Here is a 26118-nt window from a genome sequence, read left to right on the forward strand (position 1 = left end):
CGAATCGTCCAATAAATATTACAGAATAAGGAAATTTTCTGGAAAACCTCCCGCGAACACCCATCGGCAGTCCCTTGGTTGCTCCCAAATACTCCCTATTTTCTCTTTCTGAAACCTATCCACATTTATAGGTAAGCATTGTACTATAGCTTTTACGTGATAGATTACCATATCCCTGTGATGTTTCCCCCTCTTTTGTAAAGACAACAAGAGAAATACATGATCTTTAAGAGACGTTAAATGCATCTATTATTTACAGCTATCTTACACATTATTTTATGTTACAAAGATATTGAGAATCTCGAGAGTCCATCGTCTGTGGTTCACAGTTCTTCGCTCAGTAATGTCTCTCCTCTTTGACCTACTTAATTTCCCTTACATACGGGATCCTTCGGTGGGGGTAGCTTGACTTTGTTGACACCAGAATCTGGTGGGATGACACTCTTTGCAAGTTATGATTTTCCCTGCTGTCTGGAATTTGGAATCTCGATGACAGTGGACTGAAAAATGTTCGCTATAGTGTCACAGACATCACCTCACACCAAACGGAGAAAATTTATGTGCACAACAAAATGTCCAGCTCCGGATAGAACTCGGCTATTCCGAAGACCACATTGCGGGCTTTTCGCAGAAAAGGGAAGGCGAACGTCGTATTTAAGTGTGGTCCTAGACTTATCCAGCTTCCATTTTGGTGATAGATTCAAAACACACACGTAATATGTTTTTCTTACCACGAGAGTGGTCTGGGAAAGAATTTCCAGTTCGACCTCACACATTGAATCGAAATAGCAAACAACTGGAGGAATTGCATCGGTATAGGACTGTGAAACGGCAATCGTCTGCTGCCTGTGGTAAACCTGTGATTGAGCGGAGAAAGTTGCAGGAAGTTGCTGCAACTAAAGCTGGCCCGTGTAATGAGATCATAAGTTTTGAAAAAAATGTGTGCTGAGTCCACCTAATGTATGATATGTTCGTAAAATGGACCGTTGAACAATTCATTTTGAATCAAGAACAAGTTTCTCCAAATTCTGTGCTATCATTTTCGACATTTGGTTTCTCGTTTTCTCTGAGCTGTAGATCTTCTACGTTACTTACGCACAATTAATCTTCAAAACTTTTTTTTCTTCTAATGGGGGCTTTGTTTCTAGGCTATTTAGCCTTTTAGCAGACCTAGTGCGATCCCCCGATACGGCATCCAGTCTTTCATGTACCATCATTAAGGCGTGTATGTCAATGGCACGGATAATTTGGACGCCCAGTTTCCACCAGATGGAGGCACCTGGACGAAAGCGCACTAGGAATTAAATTTAGCTGAGAGATATTCTAATCCAAACGAATACCCAAAGGATCTTTTACATGCTGCATAATCAAACGACATGGGCGCTGATGATTTTCTGCAGCTCGAAAATCCACCGAATGGCCACCCCAGGTAAAAACCTGGGTCCACAGGCGTAGAAGGCCGGCGCCTAACCATCACGCCACCAGCCGGTCATCTTCAAAACTTGAGCCGGCCATTCGAAGATAATCACTGTTCCTCCTTTCATCATTAAAAGCTTGATAAAGATGACTCATCTCCTCATAATACTGTCAAAAGGGAAAAAAATCCTCATGAATATAAATTAGCATACGTAAAATGCAGTTCAATACTTTTTAATTATTTCTAAAATGGAGCTCGTCAGACGCCATTTATTTTAGTCTTAAATCCACAAATTATTATTAAACTTAAAATGTAGTCCAATGCATTAATGGATTTATTTTGATTGGCGAAAGTTAAATCAGCTCATGCTCAGACTCAAAACATTACTTAAACAATTTATTCTCTAACATACTTAAAACTAAGAAACGTATTATTTAGTGCTTGATAAAATAACACTGTACATAGCAGTGAGCATTGGGTAACTTAATGTTTTATGCTTATCCAATGACCCTTATGCGCCCCCTTTTGCAATACTTGGTTAAGGTGAAATACGACTCTTAAACCTTGCAGATATGTGTAAAAAACAATCGAATTCGAAAAACTATAACTCTGAAAGAATACATTTGAGATAGTCTTTTTTTTTCTAGAGAAATGTATGTTCGTCCTAGTACGGCACGTATTTTTTTTTTGAAACCAAGCATTGGTAGGGGGTTTATTTAAGTGAGTTATTATTAAAAGCAAACATTTTTTTATAAAAATTGCATTAGCCACCTTGCGCGCACGATTAAAGAAATATTAGTCCAGACAATATTTTTGGTATCTAAATAATTTAAACTGTTAATTTAATAAACTGAACTAGGTTTTTTTTTCAAACATTTGTGTGTAATTTCTATATTTTATGGTAATTTAAATTAAAGTTTCAAAAAATTATCAACATTTTATCATTTTTTACCATACATAATTTATCTGGTAAGAAATTGTACACAAATGGAGGTTTACTTTGTAAAACAAAACATTAAACATGTTCAGTAAAAATATCATATGAAAATATTTCTTCGTTTTTAAGTTATCATGTGCATGATAATATACAACAAACACATTTTGAGAAAAACGTTTCAAAAATATTTTTTACGGTGAATTACTTAAATGAACTGACACGTTTTTTCTCATATTTTTCTTAATTACAGGAACTTTTCAAAGCGGTTTGTTTTAAATTATTCAGGAAGTCGAGGGAATAGGGTGGCTCAAAAAAACTTTTTTTTTTAGCTAGAGTCCAGGACATTCCCTATTTTTTTTAGACTTACTAATAGTATTTTGCTGTAAAAGTTTTAGCTTCGTACTCAAATTTTAAGAGGGTGCTCAATGACCCCTCAGTTTAACATGAGCCGTAGCATAGAAAATTCCAAAATTAGAAACATTTAATTTCCCCAGCTGTTATTTTGTAAATAATTATTTTATTGCAATATCTCTTATATAATCAAAAACTGAGCGTATCTATGTATGTCCAAGCTTCTGCTCCCGAACGACAGTGAACTGACCATCGAACCAGGTATCGATGGATTCGTCATCCTCCCGTCTTCATGTTTGGCTATTTAACATAATCCTCCGATAATAATGAGCGGAGATATCCATTAAAAACTATTAATTATGACTCTTAGATTTCAAAATCAAATCCCTATTTTTCGAAGGCTTTCCTCCATTGAAATGATTATTCAGTGCTTCATCTCCACTTTCCGCAACAACGCTTTTATTAAAATGTATAGCGGGGTGAAGAAAATCATTGAGATGAAAGATCTGTTGCCATTTTTTTCTCGAATATGAACGGGTAAAATTCTTGTTTTTGTTTTGAGGCTTTTCCTGTAATCAGGGGATTTAAAATGTTTACTTTTGGGGGGTTTTCCGCAATCTGCCGCAAAATTTCACTGACTTCTTTTTTTTTGGTTCAAGCCTGATTGTTGAACTTGCGTCACATGACATAACTTTTATTTTCGAGGTGGACCGTGCAAAGCCGGGCGACGCAGCTAGTATATGCATAAAATACTCGTGTATATTATAATACGTAGCATTGTTTTTCAGTTCAATGTATTTTTTAACCCCCTCCCCATACTTATGAAGTTTGGGGGAGGGGGTTGAGCCCCCTCTTTCAGTTGAAATAGGAAGCTAAAATTCTTTTAGTCCTATCCACAAGTCTAAAAATATTGAGGGGTGTCCTGTTATCTAGAAGATTTTTTTTTTCATGTATTTTTGAACCACACTATTGGAGAACAATATTTATTTTTCTTCCAAAAATTGAAAAATTTCGAGATTAATAGTCCTAAGTACCCTTTTAGCCATTTAACCGATCAAAATTAGCTTGCATAGCATTCTTACTACTAGATTACTTTCATATTTATTTATAATTTTTGAATGCCAAAGTTTAGCATGGTAAGCGGTAAAACATACTGAGAAAAGAAAACAGTACTTACTAATTTTACACTTGTTTCCAATAAGCTTCTTATTTCTTCGGCAAGAAAATCAAAGTCTGGACGCAAGTTTGGATCATTCACCCAACAATTCTTCATTAAGTAATATCTGAAAGTGGAAAAAAAAAGGAACTAGTCACTTCTACTAAAGCACGATACATAATCATGAAGTCAACTTTAAATCAGTATTCTTAAAAATACTAAATGCTACGCATGCAGACAAAGAGTTTTATTACTTCCTTTATTGTATTCGAGAAAAATATTCATTCAAAAATCGGCCTTAATTTCCATTTTGCTGGCTCTCGAATAAATATTGAGCTTTTTATTTCAACCCGATGAATTTTGACGATCCCCGAGTTATTTACAACGTGTTTTCTCGGGATGTCTGTATGTACGTATGTTTGTGCGTACGTATCTCGCATAACTCAAAAACGGTATGTCCTAGAAAGTTGAAACTTGGTACGTAGACTCCTAGTGGGGTCTAGTTATGCACCTCCCTTTTTGGTTGCATTCGGATGTTCTTAAGAGGTCTTTTGTACCTTTTAGGGGGAAAATCATTGTTCATCTCAATGCAAACTCAAGTGGTGTTTTAATTTGGCGGACACTTAGCGATATATATATCGTCACGTTTTGTCACCAACTTGGCAACAAATTTGTCGTTTTTTTCTTTTTTTGAATCTGGTTTCAATTTGGCCATATTTAGAGAGTTAACTATAGAATTACATTAAATTTATCAATATTACGAACATTTATCTGTACAATACGTTTTTTTTTTTGAGCAATCACGATTGCTTATTGTTCTCACTTGACTGTTTTGATGTCCTATCATTTTATTTTCTCACCGCCACCCTCCGCACCATCACCGTCGACCGGCTCCTCACGATGCTGCTCCTCTTGCGAAAACCGTCTCCAGGTTGCATCCATATCCTACACACACGCGCATACATACACACATACACAACTACATACACGCACACACACACAAACACATACACACATATACCTACACACAAACACACGCACACATATACCCACACATACACACATACAAATACATACAGGCACCTACACATGCACACAAACACATACACACACATACAAACACCTACCCACACATTCATGCCTGCACACACACTCATACACATACCCCCCTCCCACATACACACACATTCATACACACAACTACCCACACATTCATGCCTGCACACAGACACAAACACACATGCCTACACAGACATACACATACCCCTACACACAACACACACGCCTACATACACACACTCGTGATTGCGAAAACATAATTTGAATTCAAGATGTCAAAATTCAAATTAATTTTTATTTATTTATTTATTTATTTTTTTGCTTAGGTTAGCAACAAACTTGGGGTGAAAATATTTAAAGTGTTTCTTTGCTTACTCCGAGGCACTTTTATCATTAAATTGGAGTAAAAAGGAAGTCATGTGATGCCACACATCAGCTCGTTTTTAAGGTGACAAAGAAAAAAAAAGTTAAATTAGCGGGAAACAAAATAGAGCAGCATATTTATTTTCACCTGGCCAAGGTAGTAGAGTAAGTCGGGATGTAACGCAACACCGAAGCCGTGGAAAAAAAAAACTTATGCTAACGAAATAATAAAAGACAATGCCTCCTGCTCCTCTTCATGTTGATCCAAATGCTGTGTAAAATCTATCACTACCAAAAACTACAAATGAATTTTTTTTTTTTTTGCAAAAAAACAAAAACAAAATGCAGCTTTGGGCATGTTTCTTTTACAGCCAATCTATTTGCCTCACTCCATCAAGTAAAATATTCCACTTGAAGTAATATTACCAAACTTGTCATAATAAACCAAAATTATTTAAAAGCAACTAAATTAATGCAAGTCAATACAATATCATAATATGATCAAAGAAATGATAAATCACAATCAATTTTATTAACAACTAGCTGCGTCGCCCGGCTTCGCTCAGTCTACCTCGAAAATAAAAGTTATGTCAATTGACCCGTGTTCAACAATAAGGCTTAAACAAAAAAAAAAACAAAAAATCAGTAAAATTTTACGGCAAAATGCAGAAAAAAAGGAAACATTTTCAATCCCCCGATGACAGGAAAAGCCTCAAAACAAAAGGCATAATTTATTTGTCCATATTCGAGAAAAAAATGGCAACATATCTTTCGTTTCAATGTTTTTCTTCACGGTACAAATTTCAATAAAAGCATTGTGAGGCCGTGGTAGCCTGATCGGTAAGGCATTGGACTCGGGACCGGAGGGTCTCGGGTTCGATCCTCACTGGTCGAAGACCCACCGTCGTCATTAATGGTGACTGGGCGACGTTAAATATGCTCGTGGTCACAATGTCCTCCAAGTGAAACGATACCTCTGGGGGTGCCAGACTAGGAAGTTATTCGGCTCCTGGCCTGGTTCTAAATTGTCTCTCGAACTGTCCATAGATGGCACCACCATCTATTGTGTTGTCTTTGTGCTGTCCTGGAAAAACAAATTCCTGTAAACATTGTGGATTAATAGAGGTATAAGCTTCTCTAGTGGAATAGCAGAAACCTCAATCTGTGTGTGTGAAAGAAAGAAAGAAAGCATTGTTACGGAAAGTTGAGATGAAGCACTGAATAATAATTTTAAACAGAGGAAAGCTTTAGAAAAATAGGGATTTTATTCCGAAATCTAAGTTTTATAATTAATAGTTGTTAATTGATGTCTCCACCAATTATTATCGGAGGATTGTATTAATTAGCCAAACATGAAGATGGGAAAATGACGAATCTATCGATACCTGGTTCGATGGTCAGTTCACTGGCGTTCGGAAGAAGTAACTCGGACTTAGACACATGGATAGATAGGTACATACGCTCGGTTTTTAATGATGTAAGATTACGGAATGTAAAACAATGCCCTCGATGAACGCAAAATCAAATTATACTCTATTTTGAACCAGCCCAATGAGTAACTTTTATACATTACTATATAATCATTCTGTTTTACTTTTAATCATTTTACCGAGAAAATTACCTTAACGTGGACGATTAAGTACCAAATTATCATTACGTCGAACCGTAACAGGGGCGAGCAAGTGAATATAGCAAATTGGCGAGAAATTTACCATCCATTATTTGTAAATAGACAGGCGAACCAAGTGACCTTTTCCTTTTCTACTACGGGCAAAGCCGTGCGGGTACCGCTAGCAACTAAATAAATGATGTACCAACGTTTTGATGCACAAAAATTGCAAATTACACGTGTTTCGGTGTTAGAAGGAACACCTTTTTCATTGCAAAGAAGTGTTGGACGAAGAATCGAGGAAAGTGGGAAACTTTCAAATACATCCAACGACATTAATATCAAGGAAAACTGCGTAAGCAGATAATACGGATATCATCCGTGAATTTCATGTACAACTTTAAAGTATTAAGTTTAAGTGGCGTAGACTTTCCTCGGATCCATAAGCTCACACTTCTTTGCGTTGAAAAAGGTGTTCCTTGTAACGCCGAAATAAGTGTCTGCAGTCATTTACAATTTTTGTGCATCAGACCGTTGGTACATCTTATATAATTAAAAAATGAGCGTATCTATGTATGTACCTATATATCTACGTATCTATGTCCGAGTTACTTCTCCCGAACGCGAGTAAACTGACCATCGAACCAGGTATCGATGGATTCGTCATTTTCCCGTCTTTATGTTTGGCTAATTAATATAATCCTCCGATAATAATTAGTGGAGACATCAATTAAAAACTATTCATTATGACATTTAGATTTGGACATAAAATCCCTATTTTTCGAAGGCTCTCCATTCCAATGATTATTCAGTGCTTTATCCCAACTTTCCGTAACAGTGCTTTTATTGAAATTTGTAGCGTGAAGAAAATCATTGAGGAGCCATTTTTTTTATAGAATATGAACAAATAAAATTCTGACTTTTTGTTTTGAGGCTTTTCCTGTAATCGGGGGATTTAAAATGCTTCCTTTTCGGTTATTTTTCTGAAATCTGACGCAAAATTTTACCTATTTTTTTTTTATTTTTGTTCAAGCCTGATTGTTGAACACGCGTGACTTGACATAACTTTTAATTTTGAGGTAGACCGTGCAAAGCCGGGAGACGCAGCAAGTCTTTTTTTTTTTTCTAGCACAAAGGTACTTATTCGTTGTTTATGCTTTATAATATTGATGTCTATCAAAAAGGATATCTATATGATCTCCTTCCCGACATTTTCTGTGCATCGAAGTCTACGTCACTTGAACTAAATATTTTAAGGTTGTTTTACGATGCAAATGAAATTCACGGATGATATCTGTATTCGCAATTTCAGCGCTCGAATACGCTACCTTGTGGTGATTTATAAAGTTACAGCAAAAGGTAAAACATTGCGTTCCACGTGTGTCTGTCTTTACCAATAATAAAGCTCAAAGTCTCTCTGTCTGGATGTCTGTGACACGCATAACGCCTAGACCGTTCGACCGGTTTTAATGAAATTTGGCCCAAGGTTAGTTTGTAACATGGGGGTGTGCACCTCGAAGCGATTTTTTGAAAATTCGATTTTGTTCTTTTTCCATTCCAATTTTAAGAAAATTTTCCCGAGCAAAATTATCATAAGATGGACGAGTAAATTACCTAGTTATCATAACGTGGAACCGTAACTTGGGCAAGCCGATTGGCGAGAAATTCACCTTAAATTATTTTTAAATATACAGGCGAACCAAAAGACCTTTTAATTTTCTACTACGGGCAAAGCCATGCGGGTACCACTAGTTGGTAAATAAAGCCAGTTTGTTATGAGTAGTATTTATTAACTCATTTGCTGTGCCTTAGATTGCTTTCAGCAACAGGAATTGTTTCGTCCCTTTATCGTCCTTTTCCCCTTATTCTCGAGCTTCTTAAAGTAATGTTAGTTTTCATTATTTCCGTCTAAAAAGTGAGTTGATCGTCGTAAACGGCGAAAGCGTAAACACAAGAAAACTCTGGATTAACAAACTTCACATTGCCATGAAAGTAACAACGAATATGCTCGTTGGCTCGAAGCATTTATTTATTTATTTATTTATTTATTTTTTGAAAAAGGATAACGTTATACCAGGAATTTTTTTTTTTATTGTTTTGTGTGAATTTGCTAGAATATGGAGGTTTTTTTTTTCCGAAAGAAGGATTTAATAACATTAGCAGAAGAATTAGGGCTTTCATCTCTGCCTAGTTTAAAAATAATTAATTTAACTAACTTTATTTTACTGCAGCATTTAGTTTAAATGGACAGATTCCAACTAAAAAATGCAAACTATTTTCTTGAATATATTATCGTAGATCGAATTGAAAAATGTTTAACCGTGAAAGAACGCTTAGAATTTGAACTAGTGAAACTAAAAGCTGAGAATTTTCATCGCCAAAATAATGCGCCAACTTTACTTTATTGCTTACATTATCAACAGAAGAGTTTTGCCAAAAATTAGTTTAGGATTATAGTTTTAGTATTATGCGAGCAAGAACCCTTGGCGAGATTTCGCGTCAGTTTTTTATGATGAATGGATTAAAATGCTAGAAAGATTACTCTTGTCAGTCTTATGGTCACAATGAAAATGTAGTTCCATCAAGAATTGATAAATATAGAATTCAACATCGTGGCTGCTTAGAACTACGAACTACGTTTGCATTAATTTCTGACGTTTAGTAATGCTTCTTGAATTCTCATTTCTTTCTACGTGGACCAGAATATCCACAAGGCATACAAAATCAATAAAATTTCAAAAGAATAAAACAAAAAAAAATCATACATACAAATAAAAGTTACTAGGGTTATTAACATTTTCTACGCTACGACATGCGTTTGTTTTACCTTTTTCATCCGCCATTAGACGGAGGCTGCAGTGCCCTCTATAGTTTGTTGGAGTTGCGGATCATCTGCTTTCGCAAATTTCCCTGATATTAATGTCGTTTGAGCTATTTGAAGGGTTTCTCAAATCAAGGAGTTTAATGAAAGAAGAAGAATGGAAGGATTTTTAATTAAAAGAAAAATCAGTTTTATTAGGTAAGGTTTAAGTTTCGAAACAGTTATTGAAATAGCAGACTTACATTATGTCTGGAGCCAGTTCGGGCTTTTCCATCCTATACCCTTTCTTGAGCTTTTTAAAAAATTCTTCATTCACTTCTACTCCTGGATACGGATTGCTGCCTAATGTAAATAATTCCCAAAGAAATATTCCAAACGACCACCTAGGGATGAATATTTAAATCTGTGAATGTTTAGACTTAGACTGCCAAAGATTTAGCTTAAACAATAGAGAACCTTTCTTACCTGCTGTTAGTCCTTAAGCAGAAAAATTTTGGTTCCTAATACTAAGACGTCTATCCGGCACTCATGAGCTCTTGGATATTACATTTTAGTGGAACATTTATTAACTTTTAATGCGCTAATATTTTCCTTAGGCGCATTATTTTACTTTTAAAGATGTTTTGTTCAATTAATAGGGCAATGTGTTTTCATTTTGATGGAACTTTTATTCTTGCTAAAAATTCTGTTTTATCTAAAAAGCAAGCATCATTTTTTTTTTTTTGTTGTTTTTGTTTCAGTAACAGTTTCTGGAAAAATTTGTGTAGGAAGTTGGCGCTTTCTTTTCTTTGGTTTGGCGAAATACTAGGAAAATCGCCAAGTCTTCCACACTGTGAAAACCAGGGGTGCTCACCTAGGAAGGGGGGGGGGGGGTCTTGGTGCAGACTGCGCCATTGAAATTTTTTGGGTTGACTGTTTTAGGGAATTTTCCTCTTTTTTTCAGGGGGGGCACCCCTGGTAAAAACTTCCCCCAAATACTATTTTTTAAACGCGACTGAACTGCGCAAGTTGACACGCGATTTTCAATTTCGAAGTGTTATTGCCTGTTGATGCCAGATAGGCTGGAGAGCAACAACAATAACATCAGCAATTTCGAGGAGTTTTCTCATATAAAAAGCATTCGTATATACTGAGCACAAATTCTTTTAGTAGTCGTGACGAGTTTTGATAATTCTTGGCGCATGACATGAGGATCATATGAACTAAATGAACATATTTGCATTAAGAAATATATACTTCTAAGTCTAATAGTTCTTTAGAAGTTACCTCAGTTATGTTCAACGAAAGTGTAGGTTCAGCAACATACTGAATTATTCCATTTCGTTCAATCAGAGAAAAGGCGAGTACTGAAATGTAGTTTATGACTTTGAGAGGATCATTTGCAATAAATAAACATAAATGCAGCAATAAATAAACTGCTGAGTTTAATCGTTCTTCCAAAATTAGCTTAGTTAGGTTCAGCAAAGGTAACATATGAATATTTACATGCTTATTCGGGAAAAAAAAACGAACATAGAAAGGTGTTTTACCCCTATGAGAGGATCAATTGCACTAAATGAACATATTTGCAGCAAGAAATAAACTTCAAAGTTCAATAGTTCTTCCGAAATTTGCTCAGTTAGGTTTAACAAGAGAAGCGCATACTGAATTTTTACCTGTCGCTTCGAAAAAAAAAATCCGAACATCGAAAAGAGTTTTACCACTATGGGAGGATGGATCAACTGCACTAAATCAACATATTTGCAGCAAGAAGTACACTTCTAACTTCAATAGTTGTTACGAAATTAGCTTACAGTGCTGGCCAAATTAGACTAAGAATTTTAAAAGCAAATTCTTTATTGATTACATAACTATAGACACATTGAACGAACAGTGAAATAATTATCTAATATTTAGTACGCATTCCCTTGTTCTTGATGAGCATTTAAGGTCTTTTCGGCATACTTTTCACAAAGTTTACATTATTTCTTAACTTTTTGAAAAACTAGGTAAAAATTGTTTATACTCACTATTATATATACTCAAATACACATGTTCACTAATTACCTAAAACTAACTTTAAATATAACAGAACACACAAATAAAAAGAACCAGTGAACTGTTTAATCTGATTGAGGTTATGTTCCTGGTAGGTAAACAAGGAACGTAAACGAATCAGACAGTGTTGCCACCAGCAAACATTAAGTTATGCTAAAATAACGTAATAATCAGTGTACAGTATGTATTGTACTTTAACAGTAAAATAAATAGTATTTTAGTACAAATAGTGAACAAAAACAAAAAACCTCTTTAGTCTAGTAATTTGGCCAGGACTGTCGTTAAGCCAGCACAAACAAAGGTAACACATACTGAATATTTACATGTCGTTTCGATTGAAAAAAAAAGGGGGGAGGGAATACCGAAACATATGTTAGTACTATGAGAGGATCAATTGAACTAAATGAACATATTTTCAGCAAGAAATACACTTCGAACTTCAATAGTTGTTGCTAAATTTGTTTAGTTAGGTTCAACAAAGGTAACACATACTGAATATTTACGGCCGATTCAAAAAAAAAAAAATCTGAATATCGAGACGTGTTTTACCTTTACGAGTGGCTCAATTGCACTATATGAACATATTTTCACCAAGAAATACACTTCTAAATTGAATAGTTCTTTTGAAGTTAGCTTAGTTAATTTCAACAAAGATAACACATACTGAATATTTACATGTCGTTTCGATTAACAAAAAAAAAAATGCTAATATCGAACATGTTTTACAACTATGAGAGGATCAATTGCACTAAATGAATATACCTGAAGCAAGGATCAAACTCTTAAGTTTTATAGTTCTTATCAAAATATCTTAGTTATGTTCAACGAAAGTGTAGGTGGAGCCCCGTACTGAATTTTCCATTTCGGTCGATAAAAGAGAAGATCGAAATCTAGTTTACAACATCGAAAGGATCAATTGCACTAAATGAACATATTTGCAGCAGAAAATTAACTTCTAAGTTCAATAGTTCTTCTAAAATTTGCTCAGTTGGGTGAACAAGAGGAGCGCATACTGAATTTTTACATGCCGCTTCAAAAAAAAAAAAAAAAAAAAAATCCGATTATCGAAACATGTTTTTCCATCATGAGAGGCTCAATTGCACTAAATCTTACTTGAAGCAAGAAATATCCTCCTAAGTTTTATAGTTCTTCCCAAAATTGCTTAGTTATGCTCACAGAAAGGGTAGGTCCAGTCACATACTGAACTTTTTCCATTTCGCGTCAGAAAAGGAAAACTCGAATATCGGAGCGTGTTTTGCTACTATGAGAGGATGAATTGAACTAGATGAACATACTTCCATTAAGAAATATTTTTCTAAGTCTAAAAGATCTTCCGAAGTTAGCTTAGTTGTGTTCAACAAAAGTGTAGGTCCAGTCACATAACGTTTTTTTTTTTTTTCATTTTGTTCGATAAGTGCCAAATATCGAAATATAGTTTACAACTTTGAAACGACCATTTGCACTCTTTCTCTTGACCTTTTTCTGTGAAAGTAGGCTAAAAAATCAATTAAGTCCCTTTATCTGTGGGTAATGTCAATATTCAGTTTCATGCTCCTTAGTTATTACTTGACCATGCTAGAACACGCCGAGCGATAAAAAGCGCTCTTATTCTGAAACGACTGGAAAACGTGTTACCGTCTTTATCAATCAAAATTGTATTTCATCTCTCTTTTAATTTATATCGAAGTTTAATTGAACAGATTCCCGACACTCAAAATTCTAATCAGACAATGGAAATTTTTCGAGCTTCACTAATTTGAACCGATATTTAGAAAAAATCAAAACCTGCCTTTGACGCATGTTCTTTGAAATTAGTATGTAAAATGAATGGGTGAGCAGAAAAAAAGTCCCACCTTGACTGTGCAACTAATCCTATTTCATAACAGATTGTTTTATTAGTATAAATTGTTATTATTATTTTGCAGTTTTACTTATACGTCTTTGCAACTATTCATTCAAACAACAATTTAAAAAGAATGTTAACTTTTTTGTTAAAAATGTATAAGAGTACATAAAATACACCGTCAGTTCAATCATTCATCCGAGGACTGCAGTTTCGAGCTTTTTAGCACTCATCAGACCGGAATAGGAAGTAACTCAGCTGGAGGCGGAAAACCTCTTAAGGGAGCCGAGAGTGCACAACTGGTAGCTAATATAGAATCAGCACACCAGACGAGTGACCGCAGCAATGGTGCGGTTCAACTCGAAGATTGAAGGCAGAGTTAGGTATTTTGTAGTAAGTTACTGCCCTAAGTCAGGGCTAAGGCAGAAATACTTAAAATACACCACCAGCTCAGTTATTTCATCCGAAGACAGTTGCAGTTTTGTTCATTTTAGCACTCACTAAATGCTAATTCTACATTAGCTACCAGTTCGTTTGTTTGACTCTTTTGGATCCTTTAAGAGGTTTTCTGCCTCCTGCTCATTTACTTCCGTTTCCGGTCTGATGAGTGCTAAAAAGCATGAAAGTGCAGTCCTCGGATGGAATGACTAAGCCGGCGGTGTATTTTACACGTAAGAATTATTCTTGGAGAAATTTGTATAGCACTTACACATCGCTTTTCGTGGAGTAAATACTGTGATGAATTGATTCAACTGCCATCCATTTTACAGGTAATAACCCCTAAGAAAATGTTGAAAATAAAATAGGCAGCTGTCATGTCTTTTTATACTAAATTCAATATTTAACACTTGCCAGAAAATATTACTTATTTTCTCAAATTTACTTACGTTTGATTTTTTTACATATTTTGAATAATTGTAGCAGTCCTTTGCCAATCCAAAGTCACAGATCTTGACCACATTATTTTTGGCTAAAAGAACATTTCTTGCTGCAAGGTCTCTGTGGACTATCTAAAAAAAAAAAAATCATGCATATCAGTGACGCAGCGAAAGGGGTTTTTGGGAGTGACCCCCCCCCCAGATGCATTGGTTTTAGCATAAATGCTTATTCTAATACAGTAGTTTATGCATATAAAAAGGCTGTTTTGATCAAAAAACTCCTTTCAGAAGGCATTTTTGATCAAAAAAAAAACCCCTTAAGAAGGTATTTTTGACTACCCCCTCCCCCCAAAGATATATTTGATGAAAAAAAACACCCTCTATAAAGTTTTTTTTATTAAAAAAAACTCCTCCAGAAAGTACTTTTGATCAAAAAATCCCCTTCAGAAGGTATTTTTGATTACCACCCCCCCCTCCCCGAAGATATATTTGATGAAAAAACACCGTCTATAAAGTATTTTTTGTTAGAAAACTCCTCCAGAATGTATTTTTGATCAAAAAACACCCTCCAGAAGGTATTTCTGGCTGCGCTATTGATGCATAGTAACCGTATTTTTAAACACATGTTTCTTTTTTAACATCACTTTTAATTCCAATGCATTTAATTTAACGATCAGAAGTTTATTCTGCTTTAGTAACAAAAAGCAGAATTACGGGACTTAGGGGCGAAGTAAAATAGTATTAATTTATTTTAAAACTAGTGGTACCCGCACGGCTTTGCCCGTAGTAGAAAATTAAAAGGTCATTTGTTTCGCCTATATATTTACAAATAACGGATGATGAATTTCTCGCCAATTTTCTATGTTCTCGCCAATTTGCTATGCATGCCCCTGTTACGGTTCCGAGTTATGATAATTTGGTAATTTTCTTTTCCACGTTGTGATAATATGCTCGGATTTTTTTTTAAATTGGAATAGAAAAAGAACAAAATCGAATTTTCGAAAAATCGCTTTGAGTCGCACACCCCTATGCTACAAATAAGTCTGTGTTATATTTCATTAAAATCGACCGAACGATCTAGGCGCTATGCGCGTCACAGAGATCCTGACAGACAGAGATTAGGACAAAGTGACTTTCAGCTTTATTATTAGTAAAGATGAACAAATTGTATATTTGTGATGAAAGTTACAGCATACTAAGAAATCATGCCAATTTTATTTTAGAACCTTTTAGTTTATATTTTGTGAATTATTTGTAAAAAAAAAGTTTTAATTGCTACAATGCCTTTAATTTTAAATGTTTTTTTTCTCAAACTTTTGTGTTTTTTGTTTTGTTTTACAAAACATTTAAGAAATCCAAGTTTGAGCTAATAATGACCGCACTATTTAATAGATAGTCAAGAACATTTTGCATGTTGTTCTGGTTATTCTAGTGGGAAAATCTTTGTGCTCTCAAGAGAATTGTCAAATTTATGATTTTTTGTTTTGTCTCTAGCGCAAAATTTCTTGGAAAACCAAAAAAATGTTCTTTAACACATTTTTGAAAACTAATATCACAAAAAGTATTAAGGATATTAACAAAAAATTTACAAGGTTAATAGGAATGGTAAAGTGATATAAAAAAAATCATTAAAATCTGTGACAATGGGTTTACTTTTTATTTGTAAATAGATGACTTGACATGGAACGACCCAAATAGCTCATTACCCGTAGTTTTAAGTAGCAGTAGAAAAACAATGTAATACTACCGAATACTCTCTGCATTGATAAGAAACGGAGTATTTTCATAAATCACCTAACTGGAAAACTCAATAAATAAATAAATGACAATAAATCAATAATTAAATAAAAACAGAGCATATGTATCTATGTATGTACCCTGTGTATCTATGTATGTATCTATGTCCGAGTTACTTCTCCCTAACGCCAGTGAACTGACCATCGAACCAGGTATCGATAGATTCGCCATTTTCCCGTCTTTATGTTTGGTTATTTAACATAATCGTCCGATAATAATTAGTGGTGATATCAATTAAAAATGATTAATTATGATACTTAGATTTCTACATGAAATCTCCAGTTTTCGAAGGCTTTCCTCTACTCAAATTACGTTTCAGTGCTTCATCTCAACTTTCCATAACAATACTTTTATTAAAATGTGTAGCGCGAAGAAAACCTTTGAGAGAAATGATCAGTTACATTGTTTTGCTCGAATATGAATAAATTAAATTCTGGCTTTTGTTTTAAAAGGCGTTTCCTGTAATCGGGGGATTTTTACTTTTTGGTTCTTTTTCCGCAAGCTACCGCAAAATTATACTGATTTTTTTTTCTTTTTTGTTTACGGTTGATTGTTGAACACGCGTCACTTGACATAAGTTTTATTTTCTAGGTAGACCGTGCAAAGGCACGCGACGTAGCTAGTAAATAAATAAATATCACTGAGCAAATATAATTCTCACTTGTGCCTTCAAAGCTCTACAATTAGCTGTTGTTGCTGGTGTGTAAACTTTACATCCTTCATCTGTGTCGCAGCCGTAGTCATCCGGAAATAACTATGCGCAATGTCAGCAACATGGACGATGTTTGCCCCCCCCCCCCCTGCTGTTTTTAAAGTGTCCAATGACAACGATTGCATAGTTAATAACTGCAATAGTGCGACCAATTGTTCCGTGGGCAGGTAAACGGCAGTATCTTCAGAAACGAGATTTCGAGATATTTGAAGCAACGCGTTTTAGATTCATACTAACATAGGGTAATGTTAAAATTTAACGTTTTTTCCAAGCCCCTCCTTTTTTTTTAGCGAAACCCAAATAAGAAAGCTTGTACAAGGTACAAGGAAGCTAACGTACAATACACGACAAAAATACAAGAAAAAAAATGCATATCTCTAATGCACTTTTTTTTTCTTATTTTATTATTCGAGTACTTTATTTTAAAATGTTTATAAGCACCATGAATGAACAAATGCATTAATATACCACCATATAAAATGTATTTTTAATTCTGTAAAACTATGTTATTTATTTTTAATCGAAACATTCACTCACAGTGTCATTTACATACCATTTCCTCTATGTGATGTGACGAAACGGCCAAAAAAAAAAAAAAAAAAAAAAAAAAAAATAATAATAATAATAATTATGCTGTGTGTTGAATAGGTTTTGTAGCTCAAGGAAATGATAAAAGGGGCTGGACCGTGGAAACGTAATTGAGGCACTAGGCTCGTTACCAAACAATTGGTGCTAATCCGTGTGCGCACTATAGTGATTGGTTTGTGCTAAATCTGCCGTAATCACAGTATCCCCCCAACTCTTATTACAAACCAATAGCCGTAAGGATACTTGATCGGGGTTGTCTGTGTCTTGATCAGAATCAAAAATATCGAAATGCTGATCAATGATTCTTTCATACATCGTGTGAGCCAAGTCATCCAAGTGGAGCTCCTTTTACGGAAAATGCTCTTATCTGTCTTTAGTCGGTAGTTATTTTACTAGAAAATCGCCCATCAAGGTATGACGGTTGAAAATTGCTTCTCTATTTGAAAGAAGCCGTTGCCTATTTGATGATATTTTGATAGTTGAAATTTTAACCCAACACCAGAGGATGAACCCTAAAATCCAGTAGGTAGCGTTCATTGTTGACCATTCCTTCGTTCCTTAATTCCCCTAAAATGACACAGTCTTACCAGTAAAACAGTTCGCCGGATCGAGCTCAGCCTTGTCACGATATCGGCTAAGAATTCCATGTGGTTAAAGCAACAGCAACCATTGGTGAACAGTTTTGGCTTTGAAGTGTGAATTCAGTTAAAACTAACTTTCTTTCAGTTGTGTAGCTTACAACACTCAGAAAATTACATTTTCAAATCTCCACTAATAATATAAAGCTGAAGAGTGTTTGTTTGAACGCGCTAATCTCAGGAATTACTGGTTCTAACTGAAAAATCCTTTTTGTGCTGAATAGTCCTTTTATTGAGAAAGGCTATAGACTATATAGCATCACGATATGACTAATAGGAGTGGAGCAGGCAATAAACTGAAATTAATCCAATAATAATCACGATGCATTTTTTGTTGCATCTATAGAGCGACCGTTCGTTGCCCCGATAGTTCAGTCGGTAAAGCGCTCGGGCAGCAACCCGCAAGGATCGGGTTCGTATCTGGCTGCGGGCGGGAAGATTTTCAGCCCAGCTCAAAATTACCCGGCTAATTTAAAAATTAAGTTATAAATCAATCAATTATTTTATTATTGAAAAAAAAGAAAAATTTCGATTTTTTTATTTAACGGAAAACATCGATGTGGATAAGGGTGTGTAATGTTTTACTTTGTATATACAGTAAAACCTGTGAAGTTGACCACCCTAGTAAGTTGACCACCTAAGTTGACTGCTTTTTTCAGGCACGGAATCAACCGTTATCATATAAATCAACCTCTGTAAGTTGACCACTCATGTAGCGTACCGCGAGTGGTCAACTTACACAGGTTTCACTGTACATGTACATATTATGGCGTGATGTACTTAAAATAGTTTTTAATATATTGTTGTCTTATTAACCCGAGTAAAACCGCGGGGCACAGCTAAAAATAAATAAAGGAAAGTATAAAATGTTTCTCAATAGTATTACTGAGCCAGGCAACGCTGGGTATGTTTGCTAGTTGAATAATAAGCATGCACTGACATATAACAGCGTGACTTACTTTTCTCGAGGCCAAATAGTCCATGCCTCTGGCACATTGGAAAGCAAAGCAGATGAGATCGCACGTCGTTATGCACTGGGTTTTCACCGATTCGTTGCTGCCACCATCTGTGGGCGAGACAGGGGGATTTCTGGATGAACTTTTGCTGTGGTCACTACTCGAGGTGCTGTCAAAGCCTCCCGATGTTTCAGTACCGGAATCATTTGCCCTTTGTGTATGTACAGAAACATCGGCATTCTGGTGGCATTGACTCCTACCAAAGAAAAAGTTAATGCTATATGAGTACAATTCGGAAAGTAACCTCCGAATTGTTGTAGAAAAAATAAAAACCAGCACAGAGGGGAAAAAATTAATTTGAATTTTGACATCTTGAATTCAAATTATGCTTTTCGCAATCACGAGTGTGTGTGTATGTAGACGTGTGTGTTTGTGCCAAGGCATGGGTGTGTGGGTATGTGTGTGCGTGTTTTTGTGTCTGGCATGCATGGTCTGTGCAGGCACGTGTATATGTGTGTGTATGCGTGTGAGTGTAGGATATGGACATAACCTTTCGACTTAGCTCGCTAGAGGAGCAGCATCGGGAGGGGCCGGTCGACGGCGGTGCTGAAGAGGAAGGTGGGGGGGGGGGGGAAATAGAATCATAGGAACATCAAAACCATCAACTGAGAACAATAAGCAATGTGATTGTTCAAAAAAATATTTGCACATTAAAGCCACAACTCTCCTCTGTTTTTTCAGCATAGTATCCCCCATTATTCAAGCATTTGTGGTACCGTTTCAAAACTTTATCAATGGACCCTATTCACCTGACGTCACTGCGAATATATGACGTCACTGCAGTGCATTGTGGGTGCTGTAACATAAGAAAATCCGGTACACCACAGCGTGCAATAACACTTGCTTTTATGCGGCTTATAAACTCTTCTTTCTATTTAAAAAAGAGCCCCTTTGGAAGTTTTTAACTAAGAAAAGCTGTAAAAGAATGATGAACGCTTCATTTAAAACGAAATATTCTGTTTATTATCGTATTTTCATGGGTTTAAGCCTCTTTGGTTTCTTATCAGAAACATGGTGGAAACTCAAATTCTCCTTTTATTTTCCCCTCTTTTCGGCATTTTTCATGCAGTCAGAAGTCTGTTCAAGCCTTACGCATGTTCATGATGCGTATGAAGCCCTGAAATCATCAAATTAAACGGTTTGTTTTAGCACTTCTAACACTGCGTAGGCACTCGCAGACCTACAGCTGAAGGGACCGTTGCCAAACCGTGAATTGGGTCAATTCCTTCTAAATAAAGAACGGCAGCCTGCTATTTAAATCAGTATGTCGCAGAGTTTTTGAGTTCCTAAACGCCTGCTGTAACCCGAGCCACCTCCTCATTACGGTGAACAAATGATAATCAGAAGGAACCGCGTCCGGGTTGTGAGGAGGATGTTTAAACACATCCCATTTGAAATTGCGCAAAACCTCGTCTCTTATTACAGCAGCTCATTATCGGTGTGAGTGTTCCGCACATAATTCACGATGAATGTCCACTATTGACAAGTTTTTGTCCTAAAGAAATCATCACTCGTCACCCCTCACAGTTTGCGGATTTTCTAAGAGGCCACACTAGCAAACGCTTGGTCCCACGACCCTCTCACTCGCCGACTGGAAGCTCACTGAATCAGAGATTGTTCAGGTATTCGATAGAGGACGCTCCTGACCCTCCAAGGCCACGTCCAATTCTTAATACACGGATTTTGCATCTTTAATTTAAAATCGTACAACTACTAGTTCGCGACGACACTGATGACAAAACAGAAGGAAAGAAAAGAAGGAAAGAAAAAGAAAGAAAAAATAAAAGAAAAAAAGGGAGAAAGAAAAAGGGCAGGGGGAGGAAACTCCGAATAAGAGATTAAGTAAAATGAATAATGATTAAGTAAAATTTACTCTTTTGATGCTTACTGTTGAGGCACATGAAATAGAGTTAATTGTTTTCTAGTAAGAAGTTTTGATTTTTTTTCTTTTTTCCCCACTTTTTTCTACCTTTTTTCCTTTCGTTTTTTTCCCCCCTTTTTTTTCTTCTTTTCCTCTTTTTTTCTCTCCTCCCCTCCTTTCTTTTCTTTTTTCTTCTTTTCTTATTTCTTTTTTTTGAGGGGGCGACAACTTTCGAAACATTTTTACAACTTTCGGAACACTCAAGTATCTAAAAAATCTCCAAAATATTACGTTTAAAGGAATCTCATTGCTTCACTTTTCATTTTAGAACATTATTCCTTTTACCTGTAGTGTGGATGTTTCAATTCTAAATCCAAGATGTTGAAGCAAATGATCATATTATCTTCGATGTTCCCAAAACGGGAGTCAGAGAGGGTCGGCATTTGGAAATCGAGCTCTCCGGAGTTGCGGTCTACCTGATTGATGAACGTCTTTTTATGCTTCAGCAAAAACTGCTTCAGATTTCCAAAGCAACAATATTCCATTATGACAAATAGTTCACCTGAAACGAAAGAAAAAGTAATTTTTAGTATTTTCAATGCTTAATTATTTAACATAACTCATTTTTAAAAACAAAAACTTATACATATAGTGGCAATACCCGCACGGCGATGCCCTTGATAAGAACTTAAAGGAAGTATGTTGAATAGGAAAAATTCACGCCCCCCCCCCCCTGCATTTAAGTACAAAAAATATATTTCTGGCGCAATTTGTTCGGGATCTGTGGGGTAAAAAGTACTAAAAACTGCTAAAAATCACATAAAACATTAACTAACTTTTTTCCTAAATAGAATGTTAATGCAGATTATAGCCTATCGCCTTCTTTATCTAATAATAAAGCTGAAAGTCTCTCTGTCCGGATTTCTGTCTGTCAAGATCTCTGTGACGCGCATAGTGCCAAGACCGTTCGGCCGATTTTCATGAAATTTCGCACAAAGTTAGTTTGTAGCATAGGGTTGTGCACCTCGAAGCGATGTTTCGAAAATTCGATGTGGTTCTTTTTCTATTCCAATTTTAAGAACATTTTCCCGAGCAAAATGATCATAAGATGGACGAGTAAATTACGAAATTATCTTAACGTGGAACTGTAACATGGACACAAGCCAATTGGCGAGAAAATTCACCATACATTATTTGTAAATATACAGGCGAAACAAAAGACCTTTTAATTTTCTATTACGGGCAAAGCCGTGCGGGTACCACTAGTCCGCAATAAATGGACTACTCAACACAAAAATAATCTTTCAATTCGGACCAGTAGTTCCTGAGATAAGCGCATTCAAATAAACTAACTCTTCAGCTTTATATTATTAGTATAGATATTGTGGTGTCCAAAAAAAAAAAAAAAAAAGAAAAAAATCGGTGTTTCAAGTTGCACACCCTCTTATATTTTTACTTTTAGGTCAAAACAATTGTAAAAAAAGGTTTCACATATAATTTGAATAACGGCAGCCCTGTTGACTAGCGCCTGAAAATGTGTGTGTGTGTACTACGCCGAAATCAAAAAAAAAAAAATTTTTTTTTTGGAAGTTTGAAATTTTATGCAGACGGCTGACTTGTAGTGTTTTTCTTTTTTTTTTAATTTTTTTTACCCCTTACTGGAAGCCATCCTGTGTGAAGAAATCTTTTTTCGATTTTGGAAAGAAAAATGAAGCATTTAATAAAATTTTCTGTTTTCAGTTGCTAAACTCAAATGATCCAATCCCAAAAAACTTAATTTCATCTTACGTTTAATATTTTAATTTTGCTCAGATTTGTGTTGACAAAAGCAAAATGAAATCCATAAGCGGTACTTTTTTGCTATAACTCTTATTACAATGTAAGTTTTTCTCAAATTAATCAACATTAACTGCAATATTTTTTAATATTCCAGCGTTTCGAGTGTGTCAAATGAATCCAAATGCTTCTGTCGAAGAAATTTTTTTACATTTTTAATGACTTACCTTGAGATAGATTCTCCGTCACTGCGCCTAATAAGTTCACGATATTCAAGTGTTGACCGATGTAAATTAAAATTTTCAGTTCAGCAGCGAGAGCTTTCTGTTGTTCACTACTTGCGGCATCTGAATAAAAAAAAATAGAAGGAAAACGCACCATAAGCATACTTTTTGTGCTTCATATTCTTGTTGCAAAAACTTCAAAGGTCTGCGGCATAATACAAGACGGAGGGATTACTACAAAAGTTTTGCAATGCAGCTTTATTTATTTACTAGAAAATCGCTCGTCAAGGTATGAAGGGTTAAAATTGCTTCCACATTTAAACGAAGCCATCGCCTGTTTGGTGATAGTTTGATAATTGACATTTTAACCTTCAATACAGTGAATGAACCCTAAACTCCGGTAGGTAGCGTTCATTGTTGACCACTTCTCCGTTTCTTCATTCTCCTAAAATGACACAGTCTTACCAGTAAAACAGTCAAGTGACCGGATCAAGTTCAGCCTTGTCACAATAAAGCCTTTCCCTGCATGTCAAACATGCCCAAAACATATTATCAAATGATCATGCCGTGGCGCGAATTTCATTGTTGAAGCACGCGCGTTACTCGATCATCGGCTATTATTTATATGGGGATGATTGCTGATAAATTTCATTACCAAACATCTTAAAAAACACTCAGATTTAATTCAAACCTTTGAGCATCTTAACTGCAACTGTAGTCGAGTCTTCTTCCGTAAGACCAACAACTTCTGCTTTTACGACCCGACCAAATGCCCCATGTCCGAGAGTTTCACCTGTATAAGGGAAGAAAAGCAAAAAAACTTTCAACGTTTTCTGCACGAATGTCTAAAAGTAACTTATTAAATTCGCAGGCCTTCTTGCGGGAAATTTATTTTATAACTATGAAAAATTTCACTTTAAAGGGGTCCAGGACAGAAAAATTGTCAAACTTCACAACTTTTTTTTATCATTTAAAAAGCTTCTCCATTTTTTTCTGCTTAAAAGGACGTTTGAATCTTGTTTCTATCTGAATTAGAACGAAAGATATAATTGTTTTTGTTGCATGCATTTAACTAAGATTAAACTTACCTTTAAAACGTTAAACGCGATTTTATCCATGATGTGATTTTTCCCGATTTTTTGCATTCAAACTCTTATAAGTCACGAACTGATAAAAATAAAGTAATCGAATTTGTAGCATATCTTTTTCAAACAATTTACTTTAGTTTTTACTCGGCATTTTTGAAAAAAATGTTTACTGTAAAAATATGATTTAAAAAAAATATATCTTTGAATTTTTCGAAAATTTTCAAATATTTTCCATGTTTTATTGAATTAATATTTTTTAAATCGCCGAATAAAAATTAAAGCTTAGATATTTGTGCATAGTTTTTTGAAAAAAATTTGAAAACTGACCAAGAATATTTTGAGTTATAGCGATTTAAAGCAACCCCATTTTAAAAAATAAGAAATGAAATTTAAACAAAAATATATTTTTTAAAAATATGTGTCATTATTTTGATTGTTAAATAGTTGGTGAATCAGTGCAAAAAATTTCAAACCTCTAAGCTGCTTAATATTTTTTTTTTTCAAATTGTTTCCCGCAATCCCTTAAAAATCAAGTTTTTAAGCGTTTATGAAAAAGAAACTTTAATTCCTTACCTAATTTCAGCCTATCCCTAGGGATCTCCCACTGATGCTCGTAAGGCAATAGTTCAATTTGGTCTTCCAGCGGTAAATTTGGATTATAAGTGCCAATGTCTCCCCGTTCAAATAAATCATGCAACACATTGGTGACAAAATCCAGTTCTTTTTTCTCCTTCTGAAACATTATACTTTATTCAGTTGCTGCTCAAACCACTAAGTCAACATTCAAATTCAACAAAGTATTCCTCATAAACGAACAAAAGGTGGAAGATCTTCTGTTTTTTGCACTTTTACTTACAAAGTTGCGTGCTACAACAATTGAGTGCGTTATTAAGCCGCTACTGCTAAGAACTATTCGCAGCACAGGTTAACATTAGAAACGATTCTATTTTACGTTTAATTTGTGTCTTATTTTATTTTTTCACGAGTGGTTTTGCGTTGAATAGTCCATTTATTGCGGACTAGCGATACACGCACGGCTTTGCCCGTAGTAGAAAATGAGAAGGTCATTTGGTTCGCCTGTATATTTACAAATAATGGATGATGAATTTCTCGCCAATTTACTTTTGCTCGTCCACGTTATGATAATTTCCTCGGTAAAATGTTCTTAAAACTGGAATAGAAAAAGAACAAAATCGAATTTTTGAAAAATCGCTGCGAGGTGCTCTTATGCTATAACTCATTTTGTGCCGAATTTCATGAAAATCGGCAGAACGGTCTAGGCTCTATGCGCGTTACAGACATCCGGAGATCCAGACTTTCAGCTTTATTATTCGTAAAAATAAAGAAAAGAAGATGAGCAAAGATCGAAAGAATAAAAGGTCTCTTATTTTGTACTTCCTTTTACAAAAAAGGAAGTATTGTATTCGCGAAAAAATATTCACTCAAAAATCGACCTTCATTTCCATTACATTCACCCCCGAATGAATATTTAGTTTTTTTTTCGACTCGACCACACGTGGATAAAGTGCCTAAGAACGTATAGACACGCGAAATATCCATAATGACGATTCCCGAGTTAATTACAACGAGTTTTTTCGTGACGTCTGTATGTACGTATATATGTATGTGTGGATATGCGTATGTATGTCACATAACTCAAGAACGGTATGTCCTAGAAAGTTGATATTTGGTACGTAGACTCCTAGTGGGTTCTAGTTGTGCACCTCCCCTTTTGGTTGTAATCGAGTTTCTAAAGGGAACTTTTGCCTCTTTTTGGGGGGAAATCATTGTTTTAATTTCGATGCAAACTCAAGTGATGTTATAATTCGACACTTAGCGATATATCGCCAATCTTTTGGTCGCCAACTCGGCTACAAATTTGGCGATTTAAAAGAAAAAATGTATTTATTTATTTTTTTTTAAATCTGGTTTCAATTTGGCCACTGT

At 35.3% G+C, this 26118-nt stretch overlaps 1 protein-coding gene across 1 annotated transcript; it reads right to left on the reverse strand.

The window, feature by feature from the left end:
• Positions 1-1473: 1473 nt before the first annotated feature.
• LOC129217780 (vascular endothelial growth factor receptor 3-like) lies at positions 1474-24913 on the reverse strand. The gene is made up of 10 exons (XM_054852123.1): positions 24745-24913; positions 23775-23876; positions 23087-23206; positions 21429-21645; positions 19162-19418; positions 14481-14599; positions 14303-14373; positions 9956-10096; positions 3883-3988; positions 1474-1584 (listed from the first exon to the last, which is right to left on the reverse strand). Exons 1-10 carry the CDS (start codon positions 24911-24913, stop codon positions 1474-1476), a joined length of 1413 nt encoding a protein of 470 aa, XP_054708098.1.
• Positions 24914-26118: the final 1205 nt, after the last annotated feature.

The sequence above is a fragment of the Uloborus diversus genome, chromosome 2, assembly GCF_026930045.1.
Source record: "Uloborus diversus isolate 005 chromosome 2, Udiv.v.3.1, whole genome shotgun sequence".
NCBI lineage: Eukaryota > Metazoa > Arthropoda > Arachnida > Araneae > Uloboridae > Uloborus > Uloborus diversus.

What these genes read in the sequence shown, in the direction of transcription:
- LOC129217780 (XM_054852123.1), bottom strand. Translation starts at nt 24,913, where the DNA reads ATGTTTCAGAAGGAGAAAAAAGAACTGGATTTTGTCACCAATGTGTTG. An exon ending in GACGGAGAATCTATCTCAAG is followed by an intron (nt 21,646 to 23,086) that starts GTAAGTCATTAA and finishes CTTTCGTTTCAG; the next exon opens with GTGAACTATTTGTCATAATG. An exon ending in TTTGGCCTCGAGAAAAGTAA is followed by an intron (nt 14,600 to 19,161) that starts GTCACGCTGTTA and finishes TTTTTTAGATAG; the next exon opens with TCCACAGAGACCTTGCAGCA.